General features: G+C 39.1%; 1 protein-coding gene across 1 annotated transcript; it reads right to left on the reverse strand.

Moving 5' to 3' along the window:
* Nucleotides 1–4,018: 4,018 nt before the first annotated feature.
* On the reverse strand, nucleotides 4,019–19,274 carry LOC103375190 (secretory carrier-associated membrane protein 1-like). The gene is made up of 9 exons (XM_008305403.1): nucleotides 19,071–19,274; nucleotides 15,117–15,194; nucleotides 13,109–13,216; nucleotides 12,173–12,284; nucleotides 11,003–11,131; nucleotides 8,469–8,628; nucleotides 8,252–8,353; nucleotides 7,180–7,297; nucleotides 4,019–7,082 (listed from the first exon to the last, which is right to left on the reverse strand). The coding sequence occupies exons 1-9, from the start codon at nucleotides 19,125–19,127 to the stop codon at nucleotides 6,933–6,935; spliced, it is 1,014 nt and encodes a 337-aa protein (XP_008303625.1). The 5' UTR covers nucleotides 19,128–19,274; the 3' UTR covers nucleotides 4,019–6,932.
* Between the last annotated feature and the right edge of the window lie 750 nt (nucleotides 19,275–20,024).

The raw sequence follows: 20,024 nt of genomic DNA on the forward strand, positions 1-20,024 counted from the left end.
ACTTTGCACCTACAGTCACGGCCGGCAGTCGCCCACGCCCCTGGTACCCCAACCGTTGCGCCCCTGGTACCCTGTCAGCCGTGTTCCTGGTACTCCATCCGGGAAAGAACACCGCTCAGACTTGCAGTCGGCCACACCCCTGGTGCCCCTCCACCTGGGCTGGGGACGCGGGTAACAGGGGCACAAAACGTCCAGCAGGCGGCATTGTGTTTTTGTTCTAACAGAAGGCAGCGGAGCGGCGCGCAGTGGGTCGGAGCGGAGCTGAAGCCATGTCCACGCAGCAGCCCAGCTGGCTCCGTGGCTCCCCGCGTCCCTGTCTGCCCCACGCGGCCCCAGGTGACCGGCTGGTCCGCTCCCTGCCTCCAGGCCGCCCTCCTCCTCCTCCCCCCCGCCCCCTACCACCACAAATCGCTCCACCAACTAAGAACGGCCATGCACCACCAACCACGGTATCGAGAAAGAGCCCTCAATCTGTCAATCCTTCCCGTGTCCGGACCGGGTGAGGTTCCCCGCGTTGAGTCGAATTAAGCTGCAGGCTCCACTCCTGGTGGTGCCCTTCCGTCAATTCCTTTAAATTTCAGCAAGTCTTGGAAGAGGGTCCCTCTTGCTGAAATCTTCCCAAGAAATGTCTCCAATATTTCCTCCCCAGAGGATTTTTGGAGTTGTTCTTGTTGACAAGAGGTTGCTGGTCTGATCAGCTAAGTATCCTTCTTTTTTTTTTTTCTTTTTTTTTTCATTTTTCAGTATAACTTTGTCCTGTATTATTGTTGTTATTCTTCTTTTATTCTATTTTATTTACTTTAGTTTAATCTCACAGTGTAACTTTGTCCTGTGTCATTGTTGTTATTCTTCTTTTATCAATTTTTTCTTTAATATTTCAGTGCAACATTGATTACTAACATTGTGAGGTCAAGTCACCAGCAAGTCTTGGAAGACGTTTGGGTGTGTTATCCAAACTTGTGGGAACCTTCCCCTGTGGACCTGTGTTTCATGTTTCAAAACCAGAATCCACAGAAGTGGCAGCTCTGTTGAGGATTCAGGCTGGAACAGCAGAACCAGTGGATCGGTACTAACTGGCCCAACAGCTGATTCTAATTCTTGAGAGACTGGTTACCTACAGATGGCAGCGGAGGCTCGCTGGAGGAGGTGGAGGATAAGGTAGGCTGCTGGGAGGATTCTGTTTCTGAGGTGGAGACCTTCGTTTCCACCAGTGAAGCACATTTGTCACGGTTTATCACAAATTTACTAAACATTATGTACTGACAGATGTTAAGGGTATATGTGGTACCATCACTTAAGTCTGCGCACATTCACACAGGCTTCAAAAAATGACGAATTTATGTAATGCAGACTCACTTGTAGGAAATACATCCAACTGTTACATTGCCAAGTCTGCACTGTGTAGCTTTGGAAAATGACAGAACACTGACAGCAGAAGACCTATCCTCATCTCTCCAAGGCTGCACAAACTCTCACAAACTTTGGGAGACAAAATTTTTAAATGACAAAATTGACCAAATGTAAAAACTCTTACGTGCTCTTTGTTGTTGAAGGGATATGTTATACGCTCATCTTCCCAAGTCTGCATAGACTCTTGTGGAATTTGTAAAATGGTTAAAGTCTCACTACGTGGACTCGTTTGTGTGTCATACCAAGTCAAGTTGTACCGTCCTCTCCCGAAGTCTGCACAAATTGTTACAGACTTTGGGAGATGACAGTACAACTTACATCATCTGAGTCTACAAGTACAAAGAAGTCCATGTAACGCAAGTTTCATCATTTTCTAAAGTGACAAACCTTAACGTCATCGAAATTTACTCTCGTGTACTTGCTTCTTTGAAAAGTACCAAGTGTATTTTCACCTTCTCAAGTCTGCAAAAGACTTAGTGGGTTTTAAAAGTTCATGAAGATTACAAAACCTTAAGTGCTCGTTGATATTTAAGGTATATGCCGTACCGTCATCTTTCAAAGACTGCAGGGACTCCTGTGAACTTTGGAAAATGACGAAAGTTACATGGATTAGTTTGTACTCATGGACGCAGAAAGCGTATGTCGTACTGTCTTCTCCCAAAGTCCGTAAGAGAAACTTTAAAAATTTTCCTAAGTGATGAAATTTATGTCGCACGAAACCCTACCTAATTGCCAATGCGGAAAGGAGAAGTTGTCCATGACCAAAATTTACGTCATGCCAACCCTCGCATACTTTTGGACGTAGAAAGTATAAAGAAGGCATTAGACTTTCCACAGACATCCAGGAGTATTATCAACATTTAATTCTGCTCTAATGCTGTTTTCTGTCTGACCAGAGGAGCTGATTGTGTTTTTTCCTCCTTTTCTCCTGCAGCTCCACCCAGTCATCCGTGGAAAGGGGATCTCTCTTTGAATTGCCTTTCCCGAGGTTTCTTCCCATCTTAAATGGGGAGTTTTTCCTCGTCTTCTTAGAGAGCACAGGCTGGGTCCAGACCTCCTCAACTGACATCGTGTTCAGCAAACTTACATATAAAAGATATTAATAATTATAATTAAATATAAAATATAACAGTTAATTTATATATTGTTTCCTGGTTACATTTTGAGTTACATCCTGGTTAATAAATGATTCACTCAAAGCAGCAAATTAAACACAAACTCCAGTTTCAGCTTCAAATGGCAGAAAAACAGAATCATGAGATGCAAAGAAACTAAATGTTATCACAACTTGATGATGCTGCAGTAAAGAATGTGACACTACACTTTTTATTTAATAACTTATGACACAGATATTTTACAGATTAATAATTCACAGAAATCTATACATTTCTGACTATATGATGAACAAAAATATCTATTGTGTTTGAGTAGATGAGAACCAATCCATTAGAACTGGTTCAGAAATGTCATTTTACTCCTCTGATGTCGGCTTAAACCTGTGGTGGAATGCCAGATGTTCCTTTTGTACAGGAAAAGCAACAAACAGTCATGCAAACATTCTCCCTTCATGATGGCTGTGGTGTTAACTTGTTTGTTGAAATGATTCCAGGTAGCTCAACCGTATCATGTTTTTGTGGTGGCTGCAGTTTGTGATGCTGTTAGACTGATATAGAAAATATAAAATAACAAATGACTTGCACAATATTATGAACATGTATGATGAAGTAAAACTCGACACCAGCACAAACGTAATTAAAAAAATAATTCACATTATAGGTAATGACGATTGAAGACAGAGAGAGTTGGGTTTACGACAAAGAGAGGATATTATACATTGTTTACTGTAGTATATAGCACAATAAGATGATTTAGTGTTGTGTTATTGCAGAGGAAGTGCTTTTAGACTTGTGTGCCTGATTTAATCATTCATGAATACGGGGCTGTTGCTGCTACAACCTCAGATACTGAACTCATTTTTCCTACTTTTATCAAAATTCTCTAATCAAGCCTTAAGCGAAACAGGGATGTGGGAATAAATGAATGCTGTCTGAATGATTCTGCTGCTTTAAACACGTTTCCACTGAAGCCACCGTGAGCGCCTGTTCATTGATAACTACTGACCTCATCTGGTTATTGGCTGATATTGCAAGCCTGCTTAAATAATTTGCATTTAATCCATTTTAACCATTCATAGCAATGCCAAATTTCAATTTACAGTGAATTTGTATTTGATCAATAGGTGTCCTCTGGCTGGACATGACTTATTTTGATTTACATCTATGTCTAAAATGGTTCATACCCTTTGAAATTGTTGCCATTTTTGAAAAGAAATTATTTTCAATGCAGTTTTCTACAAATGGTCCTCATGGTCCTGTTAATTTCTACCAGGTTCAAGATACTTTTAGCAATAATGTAAAAAAAAAAACAACAACAACAACAACATAGAAATCAAGAATAGATTATTAATTTGTCATTGAAAAAAATAACCATTAATCAAAACTTGGCATGTGATTGAATAGTTTGGAGCTTGACTGTTCAAAAAAATGCATATATTTCTGTTTCCTGGGTTTTTACATCAAATTTAAACAAACATAAGGCATGAAACACATACAGAAGAAGAATTTTATTTAGTGTTAATACAATAAATATACAAAACTCAAACTACTCAACATGCGACTGTAGGTGAAACCAGAGTGCATCTTAAAATTACACCAAAATTTAGAGCAAATAACCAACCATCTGTAAATCGTACAAAATATACAAACATCCCTTAATATTTATCCTCGATCATTTCAATAAACCTCAATTGTTAGAGATGCTTACAGACTTTTTCCATTTAACTTTCAGTGTTTTGACCGCACATCATGATGATTATAAAGCTTGAAGCCACAGTCTGTCTACAGTACATCACACAGTTCACATTGCATTGCAGTCTAACACATTTCTCACTTTATTTTTAACAGAGTCAAAAATAACAGGAAAAATCTGCAGGTGCCATTCAGTCTGGATTCTTTTCAGGAATAATCTCAAGCTGCTTTGTTTGTATCTGTACTTTAGGCATAAACATGTACTGGTCTGAATGAATCCAGTGAGGAAAACAAAAAGCAGAAAGTCTTAACTGATTTGAAATAATGTCTCTAGAAGTCAAGAAGGATCCCAGACCCACAGCCAGACTCTGCCCTGCACACAGATTAAGACTTAAAGGCCAAATTCCCCCTATTTACACTCCTACACACCACACACATACGAACACTTAACTGGTTCAGACTTGAGACCCAACAGACAGAGTGATTGCACACATTCAAACAGTGGAAACTGCTCTGCAGCTCATACAGCATGTAGAAAAAGACACATTCAGAGACATTTTAGCAGGTGAAATGCATTGAAAAATGTTTGCTGATGTCAAATATGATCAAGAAAGAGAACAGATTTGATTGTGGGTTTGCTGGAGTTCAGTGATAGTTCAACCATATTCTTTAATTTATGAATAAGCAAGCGATTATCACAAATCACATCAACATTACCGGCCATTGTTGTCGTCTTTTGAAGTCATTTTTATTGCAATATACTGATTTACAACACGTTTTTAAAACCAGAGGCCAGTTGAATTTTTTTACAGTCTTGTCTAACCTCGTCATGCAAGTGAAGAGTATCCTGAGTAAAGCTGAGGTAAATCTCCAGCACGCAAGAACAGCCGGAGACGAGTTACACTTTCCTCTTCAAAGAAACTGTATAAACATGCAGCTGTATACAGAGAATAGTGGATCTCTTACTTAAGGTGTCATTCATTTATGTCTTTTTTGAAGAAGCAACACAAAAAGGGAGGCTTCATGTAGAAACTAAGCTGAACTCAGCTGGTGCATGTAGACAACATGAGTTGATGAGGCCATTATTATAAATATCCTTCCATTTGCATCGAATGCAGCGCGTAGACAACGAATCTAATGTCCAGATTTAAAGTGCAACTTGGTGTTATTTCACAACGGAAACGCAGATCAATATAGGCAAAAGATTTCAAGCAAATAAGGACTTGAGAGAAAACATTAAAGTGACAATCCACTCAAAATCGAACACTGTTTGAAGGCAGGAGAGGAGGCTGCTTAAGGTTGGTAGCTTTGTAGCTGATAGAAAACAACAACTGTAGGTGGCGTAAGTTAGTTGATAAACTGTTTAGCCAATTGACAAAAAATGAAATTATTTAGATAGATAGAACTTTATTGATCCCTTTGGTAGAACCTCAGGAAAATTGTTGAAATTATATTTATATTATTATTGTTATATTTTGATAAATTATCATTCTTTAAGAAACAAAACTAGTGATTTAGAACCAAGCTTGCAGCTTTTGCTAAATGCTAACATGCAGTTTTTTTTGCAGGTACAAAATTTACCATATTCACCATTTTAAATTAGTCACCATGTAAATGTTTTCTAATTAGCACTAAACACAAGATAGAGCATGTCTAACAAATTACAATCCATCCAATAGTTGTTGAGACCTTTCACTAAAAGAATCTTAAGCTGGCACTAGAGGAAGCAACAATCATCTGGAGAACATGAATTTCAGTAGAGATGAACACGCTAATCTGTCCAATAGTTGGTGAGATAAGACCACACCACTCATGCCAAACATTTGTTGATACTAACTTCTTAAGTGATGTGTTTTTGTTCTTCTGTTTCTTGCATTATTGTAAATGTAATATATTTTAATTAAATATGTTTCCTTGGCATTTTACTCAACAGTAAAAACAGCATTCTGCTTTGGTAGGTTGAAGATTAGATTTTAGGTGAAGAATCACTTTAAGGAAGTTAAGACTACACACTTTCTAAATCCCAATTCTGAAGAAAGCAAAAAGTAGAAGGCAAAGCAGTGAACTGGAATGCACAGCATTCATCTTCAGCAATACAAAGTTACTCCACCAGGGGTCAGCAGTGTTAAGTTATGCACTGAAAACAGCAAAACAGATCATAGAATGCTGCAATGTGTGCAGTAACTAAAAGTACTAGACGGCTTCAAATAATAAATTAAGTCAAAAATAGGAACTAGTGATTAGGTTGATAACTCAAAAACACATAGGAAGCCAGTGTTGCAGGGGCACAGAGGAAGCTGGTTTATGGAGAGAAATGCCCAGGTAACTTCAGAGAGTCGGTACAGCTACATTAGAATCTGTCTACAGAGGACAGACAGGCCTCGAGGCGGCGACAACATTTAAAAAAAGGCACACAAACATTCATTTACACATGCACACAAACCCACACAGAAAAAAAAAATGAAGTGGAGCACGCTGGTTGAGTGGTAAGAGTGCAGCAGAGGTGAGGGGTCCCAGAGTGCACCATGTTGCCAGGGCAGGTAGAGTAAGACAGAAGAACCTGTTTGAATGTTCTCAGTGGTTGTTTTCTCACTCACACTGACGTTACAGAACCGCAGTGCCTCGCATAAACCACTGTCCATGTGTTCAAACAGGGCTGCTGTAAGTGGAAGATGGATGCAGAGGGGAGGTGAGGGCTGGACGGAGAGACGTGGATCAGATCTCCTCCTTGAAGGTTTCCTGTGCAGCCCTGGTGGCGGCGTTAGCGGCAGCCGTCTGGACCGTCTTGTTGGACATGACGCCTGTGGCAAACTCCTGCTGGGCCTTCTCGAAGCTGGCGCCGGTGGTACGGTACATTCCATGGACCTGATGTGAGGATGAAGGGAAGAGGAGGGCAAAATGAGCACTGAACAGGCTGTAACAGAGGCTACATGAGTATTTTCTAGGTTTGTTGTGTGTGTACCTTTTTGAACATGAAAAGGGACATGACAGCCAGTGAGGTAAAGAGAGCAGCAATGAGGATCATTATAATGCCCACGGGGGTGTTTTTATTCAGGCCGGTCAAAGCTGAGATCCACCCGCTAAGGACAAGAAGATAATTCAAAGCATTAGTTTGGTTAAACTCTGTTTGTTTTTGTTATTGTCAACAAATCCTCCAAAAAGCCAAAAACCACAGATGACTTGACCATTAACAAGTGTAATTCACGTTATTCCTCGGAACCACAAACAACACATCAGTGAGACATCCTTCACATTGATGAACATCTCAGCTGTAGTTTACTTGAACACAATCACACCATCCTTCTGCCTTAAACATTCACAAGCACACAACATGTGTATTAATCTGCTGTGGGAGAAAAATAGTCCCCAACAAATGGACTAATTACTCGCGTTTGCCAAAAACTACTGGGCCTTCTGATGTAAAAATAATTTTGCCTTATTTAATTATTATTATTATTATTTTTTTAAACAAAATATATATTGTGACTTGTTTGCAAAGATTTACATCTTCAACCAAGTAATAATGAAGTGACTGTGTGTCATGTTCATGTGCTTGGCTGAAGCTGCTGTCTGATACTGCAGGTATGTCATAAACTTAATAAACTGTTTATAATTCAATTCAATTCAATTTGATTTTATTTGTATAGCGCATATTTACAACAACAAGTCATCTCATAGCGCTTATAAGAGATGTGAATTTGTAGCGCAAAGTGAATGATAATTTGTTTGATGATCTTGGTACACAAACAGTGATATTTAAGGACCAGTACTGGTCCTAAAAACTCTTAATATCTGTTAATGCGGCTGCATGCAGTTCAGAGCTGTGTCATGGTGACAGTGATGGGGAAACGTTACTAGGTTAAATGCCTTGCACCTTTTACGGAACAGAGACCAAGATGCTCATTCAGACATGTAACCAATATGCTCAGATGCTGTCAGATCATTGGAAAAACGTGCATGTCTCAAAAGGCCTTAAGACTAAAGCCTACACTGCTGTGAGCCCAAAATGTTTGTTTTCAGTTTCATTGTCTCACCTGGCGCCCCAACCTGGGATGCCAACAGCCTGAAGAACATAAACGCCAACCTGGCAGATGTACACGAAGAAGAAAACAAAAAATCTGAATGAGCTGTCGCTCCTGCAGAAAGACAGAAAAACACAATATATTAAACACAGTGGGCACAGAAGCTTCGCCAGCTGGGTGTTGTGTTTCTACTTGTGGAGTAAATACATCTTTGTTTTTAGGTGTTTACCTGAATGCTCCATAAAGCGGCCTGTACCAGCATACGAAAGAACACGGTGTGAAGAGGATAAACCAGAGGATGGCTAGGCCAAAGTCCACCCCACGTTGTCCATCCACAAGGAACCAGGAGAGGCAGCCGATCAAGTTAGCCAGCAGCGTGCCGGTATGAACTGAATCAGGTGGAAGAGGAAAGAAATGTGCAGTCAGTATCTGGACGGAGAGTTCAGCTAAAAAGTGGGACAGTGTTGGTGAGTAAGTGTACATGTCAGAGCTTGGAAAGCAGGTTGTGTAATGGCTGAAGCAGCAGTGTCCAGTGTCCTGCCAAGCTGAGTCCTGTATGGAAGTGTGGAAGTGGAGAAAACACTGACGCTTAATATTTCAACATGTAACACTGCGCAGAGCTGGGAGCAGAACACACACGCACACATTTAATAATTCATCATCACCATTTGTTCTTGAGGTCCTAATAGTGGCTGCATGGTATGGTGCAAGTACTGAGTCTGTTTGACTGTGGGGATTTTACACCACTGTGGGAAATATGACATTAGTGTGCTGGTTGACACAACAGAACCGAGCGCGGGTGAAGTGGACACATTTGTGCTCTATATCCTTCTCTACCTGAGCTTAAAAAAAGATGCAGTTTGTTGGATTTAAAAAGTGTGACATTCTTTGCTTTTATCAAACACTACTCTGTCTCTGAAGCAGCCTTTAAGCAATCATCTGACCAAGTCACTTCACCAGGCCACATGACTGCGCCGCATGCGTTTGTCATGTGGGCAATGAATTCCAATTGAAGCCACACACACACACACACACACACACACACACACACATTATGTTTTAGTTTTCTCCCACCATTACAACTGAGCGCTAAAGACTGCAGAGGGAGTGTGCGAAGGTTAATTGGATAAACTAATTTAGAACCTCTTTGAAGACAATGTGTTGATCATTTCATGCAATACCAAAAGTGAACTGATTATAAAAGTCCTCTTAATTGAAGATAAGCATCTCGAGTTTTTAGAGTATGTGAAACTTGACAATGTCATTTATTGCGTTAAATCCCAAAAGCAGGTCATGAATTATTGAAGAGCTGCTGATTTTTATTCAACCTTTCTTCTATCAGATGTTTAAATTTGGCAGCGAAGACTTTCAAAATGTGAATAGATGCAGTTCATGTGAACATGTTGTCTGATTCATGTGTACGGCCAAAAGAAATACTAACAATTATCAATTATAGAAATGCCCGTCATTAAAAACAAGCTTGGCTTCGAGGTGGTCCCAGCAACCCTAACAGATTAAAACCACCAAAGGGTCAAGAGCCCGGTTGAGTATAAAGGATTACGTGTCTGAAGGCAACAAGCAAAATAACATCAGTATAATGTTACTTTCTATTAAAATAGCAATTTCCACAGAACACAGTAATATAACAGCCTTTTAAATGCATCTGAAGGAGAAATTTACAGATTCTGAAATTCCAGCAGGTTTTATCAGTATGAAATCTTTCCAATCTGAAATGGGAGGGCACTAAATCAGGATGTCTGCTGATTTCATTTAAGACCACTGCTGAAATTTAAAGTGGCCATGTTCTGGTTTTTGAGTTTTTCTCTGTGCATTATAAGTCCATACCAAAGATAGTTATTCTCTTGCACAGAAAAGCTCCTTATCTGCCTGAAATGCCTTATTTTAAGTCCCAGCTTTTCTTCCGTTACTTATCTCCATCACCATGTAACACATTTGCATAATGGTTGCCTCGCAGCTAGTTTGGCACGTCCTCAAACAAAGAGCAGCCATCTCCCAGTTCACCATTATTTCCTCACGAGAGCCTCATCTTCTAGCGCTACATCCCTTTACTCATAGATTTGGGGTTATAATATGGAACCAACTTGGTTCACTTTTGTGGGACCAGCTGACCAATCAGAACTGACTGAGATTTACAGCAAAGTTGGTTTCAGACAGAGTGTGAGAAGGAGTGCTGCAGCAACACAGAAAAAAAATAGAAATAGAAAAATAATGTGAACATTGAAGCATATGAACCTATTCTAGTAAATCTAAAAAGTAACAAAGTGCAGAATGTGGGGTCTTTAAGATCTAATAGCAAAAAGCATTTAAATGCATCACAAATACTCTTAAATGGAAAAAGTTCTTTAAAACTGAGGCAAGGTTGAATTTAAAGACATGACAGTAAAATGAATTTAAGACTTTTTGAAAACATCTTTGTCCTGATGAATAATTGGCAGACTTGCAACTAAAAAGCTTCCACAAGGCTCAACAGTCATTCATTTAATGATTGTTTGGCTGCAGTCAATGATTATTTTCAGGTTTGATAAATTAATTACTCTCACAAAAGACAAAGAAAAACAACAAATCCTGATATGTTCGTAGAAGGAAAGGAGTAAAGTTCTGCATTTTTGCATGAAAAATAAATGACTTGTGCTGTTGTTATTGCCTTTGATTGATTCACTGCCTTTTGACTCACACTGAGTCCTCACAATGCAGCAGACATCCAAAACAGCAGTGGTCAACGGAACATAAAAAGTTACTTACACATCCAGAGGTAGTACATGATTTTGACTGTCTTCTGAAACTCTACGGGAATATCCACAGTAATATCGTGGTAGAAACAAGGACCCACAGGGAACTTCTCTGGGAGGGGAGGCCAGTTGTTTTTCCTGCCTGGAACAGGAAAACAAATGTCAAGTTTGTGAGTTACTTCAGCATGTTTTTAAAAAATATAAAGGCATGTTTTACTTGGTCTCCTTTCAGACAAATCACTAACAGCCTAAACTTAAAAATTAGCCAGCCTTGGCTCAAACATATTAACAGGTATAGAGAGAGAGAGAGATGTGGTTACTGAGCACATGCATGTAAGCGTGTGATTTTAACAGTAAACAGGTGACTGCAGTGCGTATGGACACATTCTGCTGATTCCCTGCTTGGTTTCTTGTGTGCATGATAAAGTAGAAAACCTGCTCTCTAGAGGAGATATGGGAATTTAATGCTCTGAACAAGCAGTTTCTGGGTGTTTTGTGCTCTCGTCACATTTTCCTCACTGTGGGCTCAAATCTTACAACTCTACTGAAACAGCACAACAATGACTGGAGGTAGAAAAACTCAAAAATGTCTTGTGTGCAGGATGACGCAGTTATAATGCCATAAATAACAGAAATATTTATTTGGCAAAAATATTAAAAATAAACATGTACAACATTGTGTCCACAGGTGTTACCAATACTGTAGATATTTCACCATTTAAACTTTCTGGTTACACGACCCTGCACGTCAACTATAAAGGACATTTCACAAGGCTGAATGCATCGTCCAACAATAAGCTGACAACTTGATCCTCTGATAACCGTTTATGAGCCATGCTACATTTATTTTTAATGGTTAAATATGCTTGATTTTCCTCTCACTCGCTCTAATTTGTTGTCATGTTTATCTCTCTAGAATCTGTTGTTGTCAATGTTAAAATTGACTTGAGAGGGACCTTTTCATGTAGCTCTCCACAAGAATCAAACCGTTCCTCTACATCAGGATAAATATGTACCATCGCATGTGTAGTTGTTAAAAACTAGGAAGATGTAAAATAAAAAGACAAACAGAAAAGTTGCTGATGGGGGAAATATTAATTTTGAGCTGTTCATTCATTAAGACACATAATTTTTTGCTGTGGCGGCACTGATCTGGAGCTGTGTTTTGGTGGCTCGTGCTGACCTCCTGAAGCACTGAGCGACTGCATCTCTCTCTCCCGGCGGTCCAGCTCTGCAGCCTTCCTCTCCAGCTCCTCCTGTCTCCTCAGCAGCTCAGCAGCTGCTCGCGACTGCTCCTGCACACACCAAACAGCAGACATCAGCTCGTCTGGCACAAAAGTACAAACACTGTTTGGCTGACTTTTTGTTTTTTTTTTCTTTTTTCTTTTCACCTCACTAGAAATGTTCTGTTTCTACTTTTTTGAATTAATCCCATTCTCTGCAGGAGCAACACCAGCAGGAGGCCACACATAATAACAACGTGTTCCCAGGAGCCTGCCTTACAAACAAACGAGATGCACCATCACAAGTTATTTCCTCCGCCAGCCGCGATTTCTCTCCAACGCTGTGTCTACCTCAGCTAGAAAGCCTAGTCACAGATAGAAACAGCCTCCTGCAGAGCTGCTTTTCTGTCCACAAGCTCAGCATGAAACCAGCTGTCGTGTTAATACATTTTCTGCTTTCAGTACGCTGTCAGAATCTCTGCTGGCAATGCTGGACTAAACCGTTCGACATGGCACAGTCTGCCTGCTTATACAGACACAGATAGACTTACAGTAACATCAGTATGGTGATGTGTAAAGTCACTGTCCAGTCTCGCCTCTGTTCTAGCTTCTGGAACTCAATGCGATCTGTCATTCAGCGTTTCTTTATCTGTAAAAATGTGTTCCTCAGATTTACTGTCTGACATCTATAACAACAGTTGTTCTAAGTGTAGCAGCAAGTTTCACTTCTAGTCTAGACACCAGGCTACAAGCATGTTGAAATGCATTCTGTTTAACTACACTGGTAACATCGACCAAAAGTAAGGTTTTATTACTTCTGCGGCAAAACTGCTCTATAAACCATGAAAACACGGCTGTTTTTTGGTTGTGTGAGCTCCAGCTGTGGTCAATTTTACCTGCGCCTGAGGCTGCGAGTAGGCTGGAGGCTCCTCTGTGGGTTTCATGATGGCAGGCTGTGTGCTCATGGTGGGGCCTGCAGGTTTAGGCGCCATGCCCGCAGGCGTCTACGAAGGAAACATATTCGCATTTACAGCCAAACCCTGCGAAGACTCTAGCTGACAGGGTTAGAGAATACTGTGACGCTGCAAAACTGGTAGAAATGCTATCACGAGGAAGTCACTTTTTCTAAAAATGGTGAATATTTCCTAAAATGTTCTTAGTTACTGATGATGATCAGTGCTATAAAAACAAGAACAAAAAGCAGAGTTGTAAGTGGAAGTAGTTTGAGCACTGTTGGTCTACGGTCACTTAACAGGGAAGCTAAAAAAAAAAAGAAGAAGAAGAAAATAAAGGCAAAATAAACATCCTTAAAATTGAATTACCTTAATATGTAATTTAGTCAGGTACATTTATATAATAAATATTTTATGATCTTAACATTTAAACTTGTCAGGCAAATTCACAAAGTCAGTTCTATTTCTGCATTACTTTGGTTCTTCTTGTTTTAATTGTGCTACACAAATAACAATGACTGAACTAAAATCAGATAAAGAAAAGGGAAAACATTATCATGTCCAAGAATGTTGGCACTTCATTGATGCTGCATGCTAGAAAAAAGTAAAGCAACATACATTTTAAAATCATTCATATACAGCATGAATATTAATACAGCTACTTAAAATGTATGGAGGTGAGAAAGACAGTTATGTTGATAAAAAGCACACAAAAACATTAAAAGGTTGAGAGATTAAACCCTCTGTAACCTGTCGCCGAGCCGGAGAGGATGTTGGATTAGTTTAGTTTCTCTCTCTAATATAATTTTGTACAGTCTTGCCCTTAATGTGTGATGTTTCCAGAGACGACTTTAGTTGTAAATTGGCGCCAAATAAATAAAACTGAATAGAACTGAACTGAAATAACAGAATCTATGAAAATGTGTTTGTTAGGCTATATTATGATGTAAGCCACAATGATTTACAACTTAGTTATCAACTATTAATTAATGGCCAACTGTGTTGATAACTGATTAATCTGTCATTTTTAAAGAAACTCTCTGATTGTAGCTTTTTAAATTTGAATATTTTCTGGTTACTCTGCTTTTCTATGGCAGCAAACTGAATATCTTTTGGGTAATAAGACAAAAAACTAATCAATTATTCAAGAAAATATTCAGCAGATTAACTGACAATGAAAATAGCTGATTGTAGCCCTAATTAAACTCTCACTGCTCACTAATTTTTAGAAGCTCTTAATCACATAAACTATCTTTTCCATAAACTGGACTGCTTATGTAAAGTTCCTAAAAGCTAACAAATGGACCTTTAACATCAGAGTGACCATCAACTTCTTTTTTTCTGTCCTTTAACACATTTTTAGCTTGAAGCAGCCCCTCATCACAAACTGAGCATGTTTATTAGCAAGGTGTTCTCTTAAATAACAACCACAGATGATTCAATTTGAATACCCTTTAAGACTAAACATATGAAACTCTCTACTATTGTCCATGAAATAAGTAAAAGTTATCTTAATTTATTAAATGAGTTAATGATCTTGTGATCCCACTGGATTCTCCATCGACCCCTTTGGGAGGTCTTGGTATCCAGGATGGGAGCAGCTCATCTAACCAGAGCCGTCATGGTGTGTCTTATGCAGCTGCATGCTTGTGCTGTGAGAGTGAAAACAAGTGAAAGCATAAAGTGGGACTGTTTGAGTTATCGGTTTATCTTTTTGGGGCAGTGGGTTTACAAAAGTGACACACTTGTTATATTTGTGAGTGTCGCCTCTGATGATGAAGAAGACTAATGGGATGTATCTACAGTCAGCTCTGTGGAGGGACTTATTAGGACCTTGTTTTATATTTAACACAGTTTTAAATTAATGCATCTGATTTTCACACGATGGAAAGTAAAGTCAGAAAAATACGGATCACTTTATTTGATCTCTGCTCTGTGTAAAAGCACTCACTGGTTTGGCATCGGTGAAGGGATTGTACTCCTCTAACCCCGGAGGAGCCGCCGGTCTCACTTGTGTCACTGATGGATCCTGAAAAAAACAAGATTAAAAGGTTCTCACTTTAAAAGAGCTAAACATAGAGCGTACAAGAGAGGCTTAATACACTAAAGCAATGAATTTGGAGTGTGAACAGCACTTTTGATGTCTCTTATCTTTGCATTTCAACCAAGGACAGCAGCAGAAATCTCCACGGTGTGAGTAAAACGGCTCATGTGAGTGAAAAAACCCTCCATTATTCTGCCACATCAAGGCCAAACGGCTCTCTTTATTCAAAACCCAACAGGCCTATAATTTAATACTGGCAAAGACGGGATGATTCCAATAATTTTCACAGGAAGGTGGCTATAAATAGCCCAGTCCATGAGTTTCAGAAGGCTTCTGGCAGCTAAAGACAGAAATAAAAAGGGAGACTTTGTGCTTTTCGAGTTGCAAAAAAACCCTGTTAAGCACTTTGTTGATGCTTTTAACTACATTCTTGATTTGCAAAACCAGCACATTAAAACAATCCTGTTCACAACCTACTCAGTGACAGTTTTACCAAGACACAAATTACAAAATAGGACAAAGGAAAAACATTCAAATCTACACTCATTTTTTACGGGTGACGCTGGAGTTCGACAATCGACTTGAATTTAAAGCTGCAACAATTAATCAATTAGTTGGTAGCGTTTCGTTTAATTGCCAAATATTTAGAGAACTCCGACTCCAGCTTCTTAACATATCCTATGCTTTCTTTCCTCCTCTAGCTGAATTTCATTGGGTTGTGGACAAAGACAAAAGACATTTCAGGATGCCATCTTCAGAAACACAGCTCAACATCTTTCACCATTTTCTTAATCGACCACACAACAGATTACCAACGAAAACAACCGTCAGCTGCTGCCCGGCTTTGTTATATTCCGCCTCAATCTGCATGTAAAACTCCTGCAGACGTCACTTAAGCTACATGTTCAAGTCTTTTGATAATACGCTCACCATCAGCTGCAGTCAGTCAGTCACTAGTTTCATTCAAATTGTTGCTCAAGGTGAAAATCCAGTCGATGTATTCCTGAAGTGCTACCCTGATCCAGTCTCAGTGCCGTCCTCTCGCTGTCTCCCTGACTCTTAAATTTCTAGTAGCGTCTCTTCCGCTGCCACACACACACACACACACACACACACACACANACACACACACAACTTGTCACCAGACCGGGATCATAAATATTTCAGGGAATGTTGTGTTTAAATTTTAATCCTGCCCCTGTGCACAGCCACACAAACACATGCATATTCACCAAAGTTTCGTCTTGACATATACAGTGGTTAAAAAGAACAAACACCACCATGCTCACCTGTTGCATCGCTGCTGGTGTGAAAACTAATTTCATGGTTATGGATTTTTTTTGTGGCCCAACAACAGACGACCTTGTAAAGTTGTGTTTGCCACAATAGGACAGGAGCAGGTGCACAAATATCCCCAGCTTGCAAACCAGCTCTGCGTGGCTTCTACGCCATTTCACATTTGATTAAGCCACTAAAATCGACCGTGTGATATCTGCGCTGCGTTACAAGGGTTTTCATGAACTAACATGGAAGCCTAATTCCTGTAATTAGCCTACATCCAGAGAAATAGGACAAAAAAACAGACCAAACAATCTGACGCATGACTGGCAGTGATGAAGTTTCGCAGGAAAGGAGCCAGCGGGGATCCTTACGCCACATGTCGCCATGACGGCACCATATGATTTCATGAACTATTTAGGATAGCTCAGAGAAGGGAACAAAGCTCCATCTATCCTCGGGCGTAACAGTGCGAGCCAATAAATGACAGGAAAGTGGCAGGACAGCAGGAGCTCACTACTCATGTCAGTATGTTAATGAACCCCATGAATAATTCACTTCTCCTGCGTCTGTAGGGTCAAACTGTGCCGTCAGCTTCTTCCCACCACACACTGAGTTTTTAAAAAAAAAGAAGTATCAGCAATAAATTAAAGCGACTAAAATGTCAGAATCTTATTTTATAGCCACGCACTCATGAGCAGCAGTCACTTATCAGTCATTTTAAGGATTAATTGATGAAAAATACCAGAGGATTTGCAGGGCTGTGAATATCTTTCGGATCTTTTTAATCATTCTTCAAGCAAAAATGTTTCTGTTTCTTGAATTGAGCTTTTCTTACGTGACAACTAATTAAAAATATTTAGTGTTTGGACAAAATGAGCAAATTGAAGATGTTGCTGTTTGCTCTCAATAAAATAAATGGAATGCCATTTTCACACTTATTTTTTAAACATTCTATTTTAAATGATTAATCAGCTAATTGAGAAAATAACCTGCAGATCAATACAGATACTAATATATATATATTTATGAAATGAGTTGTGGTCGTTTTAGTTCTAGTTGCTGGCTGGTTAAGCTATGTTACCAATTTACACAAGTTGTTGTAAAGCGTAATAGCTTCATATAATTTTTGGAACATCCAACCAAATGATTAATGAAACAATATCAAGATAATGTTTTGAGATGTAACATGACTCAATAGTTTTGTGTATGTTCTGAGTTAGTATTTTTCTGCTCACATGTATAATAAACTAACTCAAGATCATATTTAAAACAAAACCTTCTCAAAGTAAAGCATTTTTTTTAATGAAATCATAAAAAACAGCTCTACTTTATATAAAATATACTCTTCCATATTCTGCATTTATGTGAAGAGAAGTTGTATTTGCATATGAAATGACATTCTGTGTTCCAGCTCATCATTATTGTTTTCTCACTTGTTCTTCAGCTGATAAATCACAGTTTCCCAAATCACAGGCTGACATATTTAAATTACCTATTTTATTATACCAACAACCCAAAACTCAAAGCTAGTCATTTAAATATAACATAAGCCCAGCTCATACTCACATTAGAGCAGCTAGAGGAAGAGGTTTTTGGGGCATTTTTGCTTGAGAAATTGTTTTTAAAAAAATGTAAGAAATTATCAAAATTGTTCCAAAAATGAATTTCTAGCTTTAAAGAAAGAGCTGATTAGTTGCTGCCCTTCTGTCAGTCATTGCTCCACCTGACAGGATGAGACAGAGAAGGAGGAACAGCACATGATCAGATGCATACTTTCACAATGATGAGACACCGATCAGACACCAGACTGTATTTAGTCAGATGCCTCAATCAAGCCAAACGCACAATGAAGGCAAGAGAGTGTTCAACCACAAAATACTGCTCATCTGTTTATGAGAACTGTTTTTTCAATGGCACCCAAATTAATCTATCAGTACTATCATCTTTGATTTACAAGAGAAAGGCGATTACACACACACAAACACACACACATATCACACATCCACGTAAACAGGAACAACCTCTGAACATAACTTTGTTTAACCAAGAAGTCCCATTAAGATAAGAAATCTCTTTTACAAGGGCCAAGGTAGCTGCCACACAAAGTCAAAAACTTAATATAAAACAGACACACAAATGAATAATAAACAGCAAAACAATTCAACAGGTCGACAGTGGCTTCTAATTTGACTGTTACAAGGGAAAGAAGTGGAAAGTTGAAACTAAATGGGTGTCCTGAAGGAGAACACCACCCACCAAAGCTGCTGCAGTGTGAATCACAGCCAACACCTGCTGTACCACCAGGGAGGCTAACTAAAGGTAACCAGCTAGCTGATAGGATGTTCTATTACTCCTGTATGCAAAACAGTGCCAACATGAAGTGACAATGCAACTAAACCCTACCAACAAGTGAATGAACAGGTTTGGCAGCTGCTAAATACAAGCAGCCGTATAACAGCGGCTAAAAACACTCCAACCAGTGCCTGAGTTTGGTGGCTAACTCAGGCCAAACTGTTATTAATGTGAAATAATGCAGCAGCAGCTAATGCTAATGCGGCTAACTCAGCTAGCTAACGTTACCTGAAACGGGTTGCTGAAGTCCGGGTCCGCGAACGGATTGCTGTCGAAATCTGACATTCTCCTCAGAGGACGACTAATTCCGTTTAATGTGCCTCTGAGCTAATAAATATATCCGAAGTCAGAGCTGGATACAACAAAATACGACTCTCAGAGAGGCGAACGCAGGAGCTGCCACGGTCGGAGGTGAAGTCAAGTGTTTACTGTGTCCAGAGATCCTATCAGGGCGGAGGATTGGTCACCAGCAGCGGATCTGATGTGACATAACCAGACGCCACACGGAAGTGAAGGAACGTCAGATTGTACGTCTGAAAACAAAAAAAGAAAAAGAAAGAATAAAGGCTGTGCACAGATTTTTGTCTTGTTTTGGCTTTTCATCTTGCCATATATAATTGAGATACCATAGAAATCAGAAAACAAACAAACAAATAAGAATATGTAAGAAGCAAACAGTTGCTGTTGCCCTGTGGCTACTTACAGCCACAGCCCCAGGCTGTGATCGCAAAATATTACATAGTTTTACATACTATAAAAAAACAAAAATCTAATTTATATTAAATGCATTACCTTGAATCCCATTTCTGCAAGTAAGAGAAAAATAAAGTCAATATGTTTTCTTTCAAACCCATTATTTTATCTCATATTTCCCCTTATTTTTATTTTAAAAGTTTGACTTTTTATGTCATCTGACTAACTTTAACTCTCTTATGTGTAATTTTTTGTCTCATTTTTTTCATATTTTTTTTTTTACTTGCTTCACATTTTTGACTTGGTCAGTGTTTTTCTTAGTACTTAGCATTTGTTTAGTTTTTTTTTATTACTATTATTTTGTCTCATTTTTTCTTCTTGCCTCAAAACGGACTTTTCATTATTTAATTTTTGCTTGCTATTTCCCATACTTCTCTTGGTCAGTGGATTTAGTTTTTTATGTCCTATTCTGACTTTTTTTTTTTTTTT

Source organism: Stegastes partitus, unplaced genomic scaffold (genome assembly GCF_000690725.1).
Source record: "Stegastes partitus isolate 25-593 unplaced genomic scaffold, Stegastes_partitus-1.0.2 Scaffold2497, whole genome shotgun sequence".
Taxonomy (NCBI): domain Eukaryota; kingdom Metazoa; phylum Chordata; class Actinopteri; family Pomacentridae; genus Stegastes; species Stegastes partitus.

What these genes read in the sequence shown, in the direction of transcription:
- LOC103375190 (XM_008305403.1), bottom strand. Translation starts at nt 19,127, where the DNA reads ATGTCAGATTTCGACAGCAATCCGTTCGCGGACCCGGACTTCAGCAAC. An exon ending in CCTTCACCGATGCCAAACCA is followed by an intron (nt 13,217 to 15,116) that starts GTGAGTGCTTTT and finishes TTTCCTTCGTAG; the next exon opens with ACGCCTGCGGGCATGGCGCC. An exon ending in CCGCTTTATGGAGCATTCAG is followed by an intron (nt 8,354 to 8,468) that starts GTAAACACCTAA and finishes GTCTTTCTGCAG; the next exon opens with GAGCGACAGCTCATTCAGAT.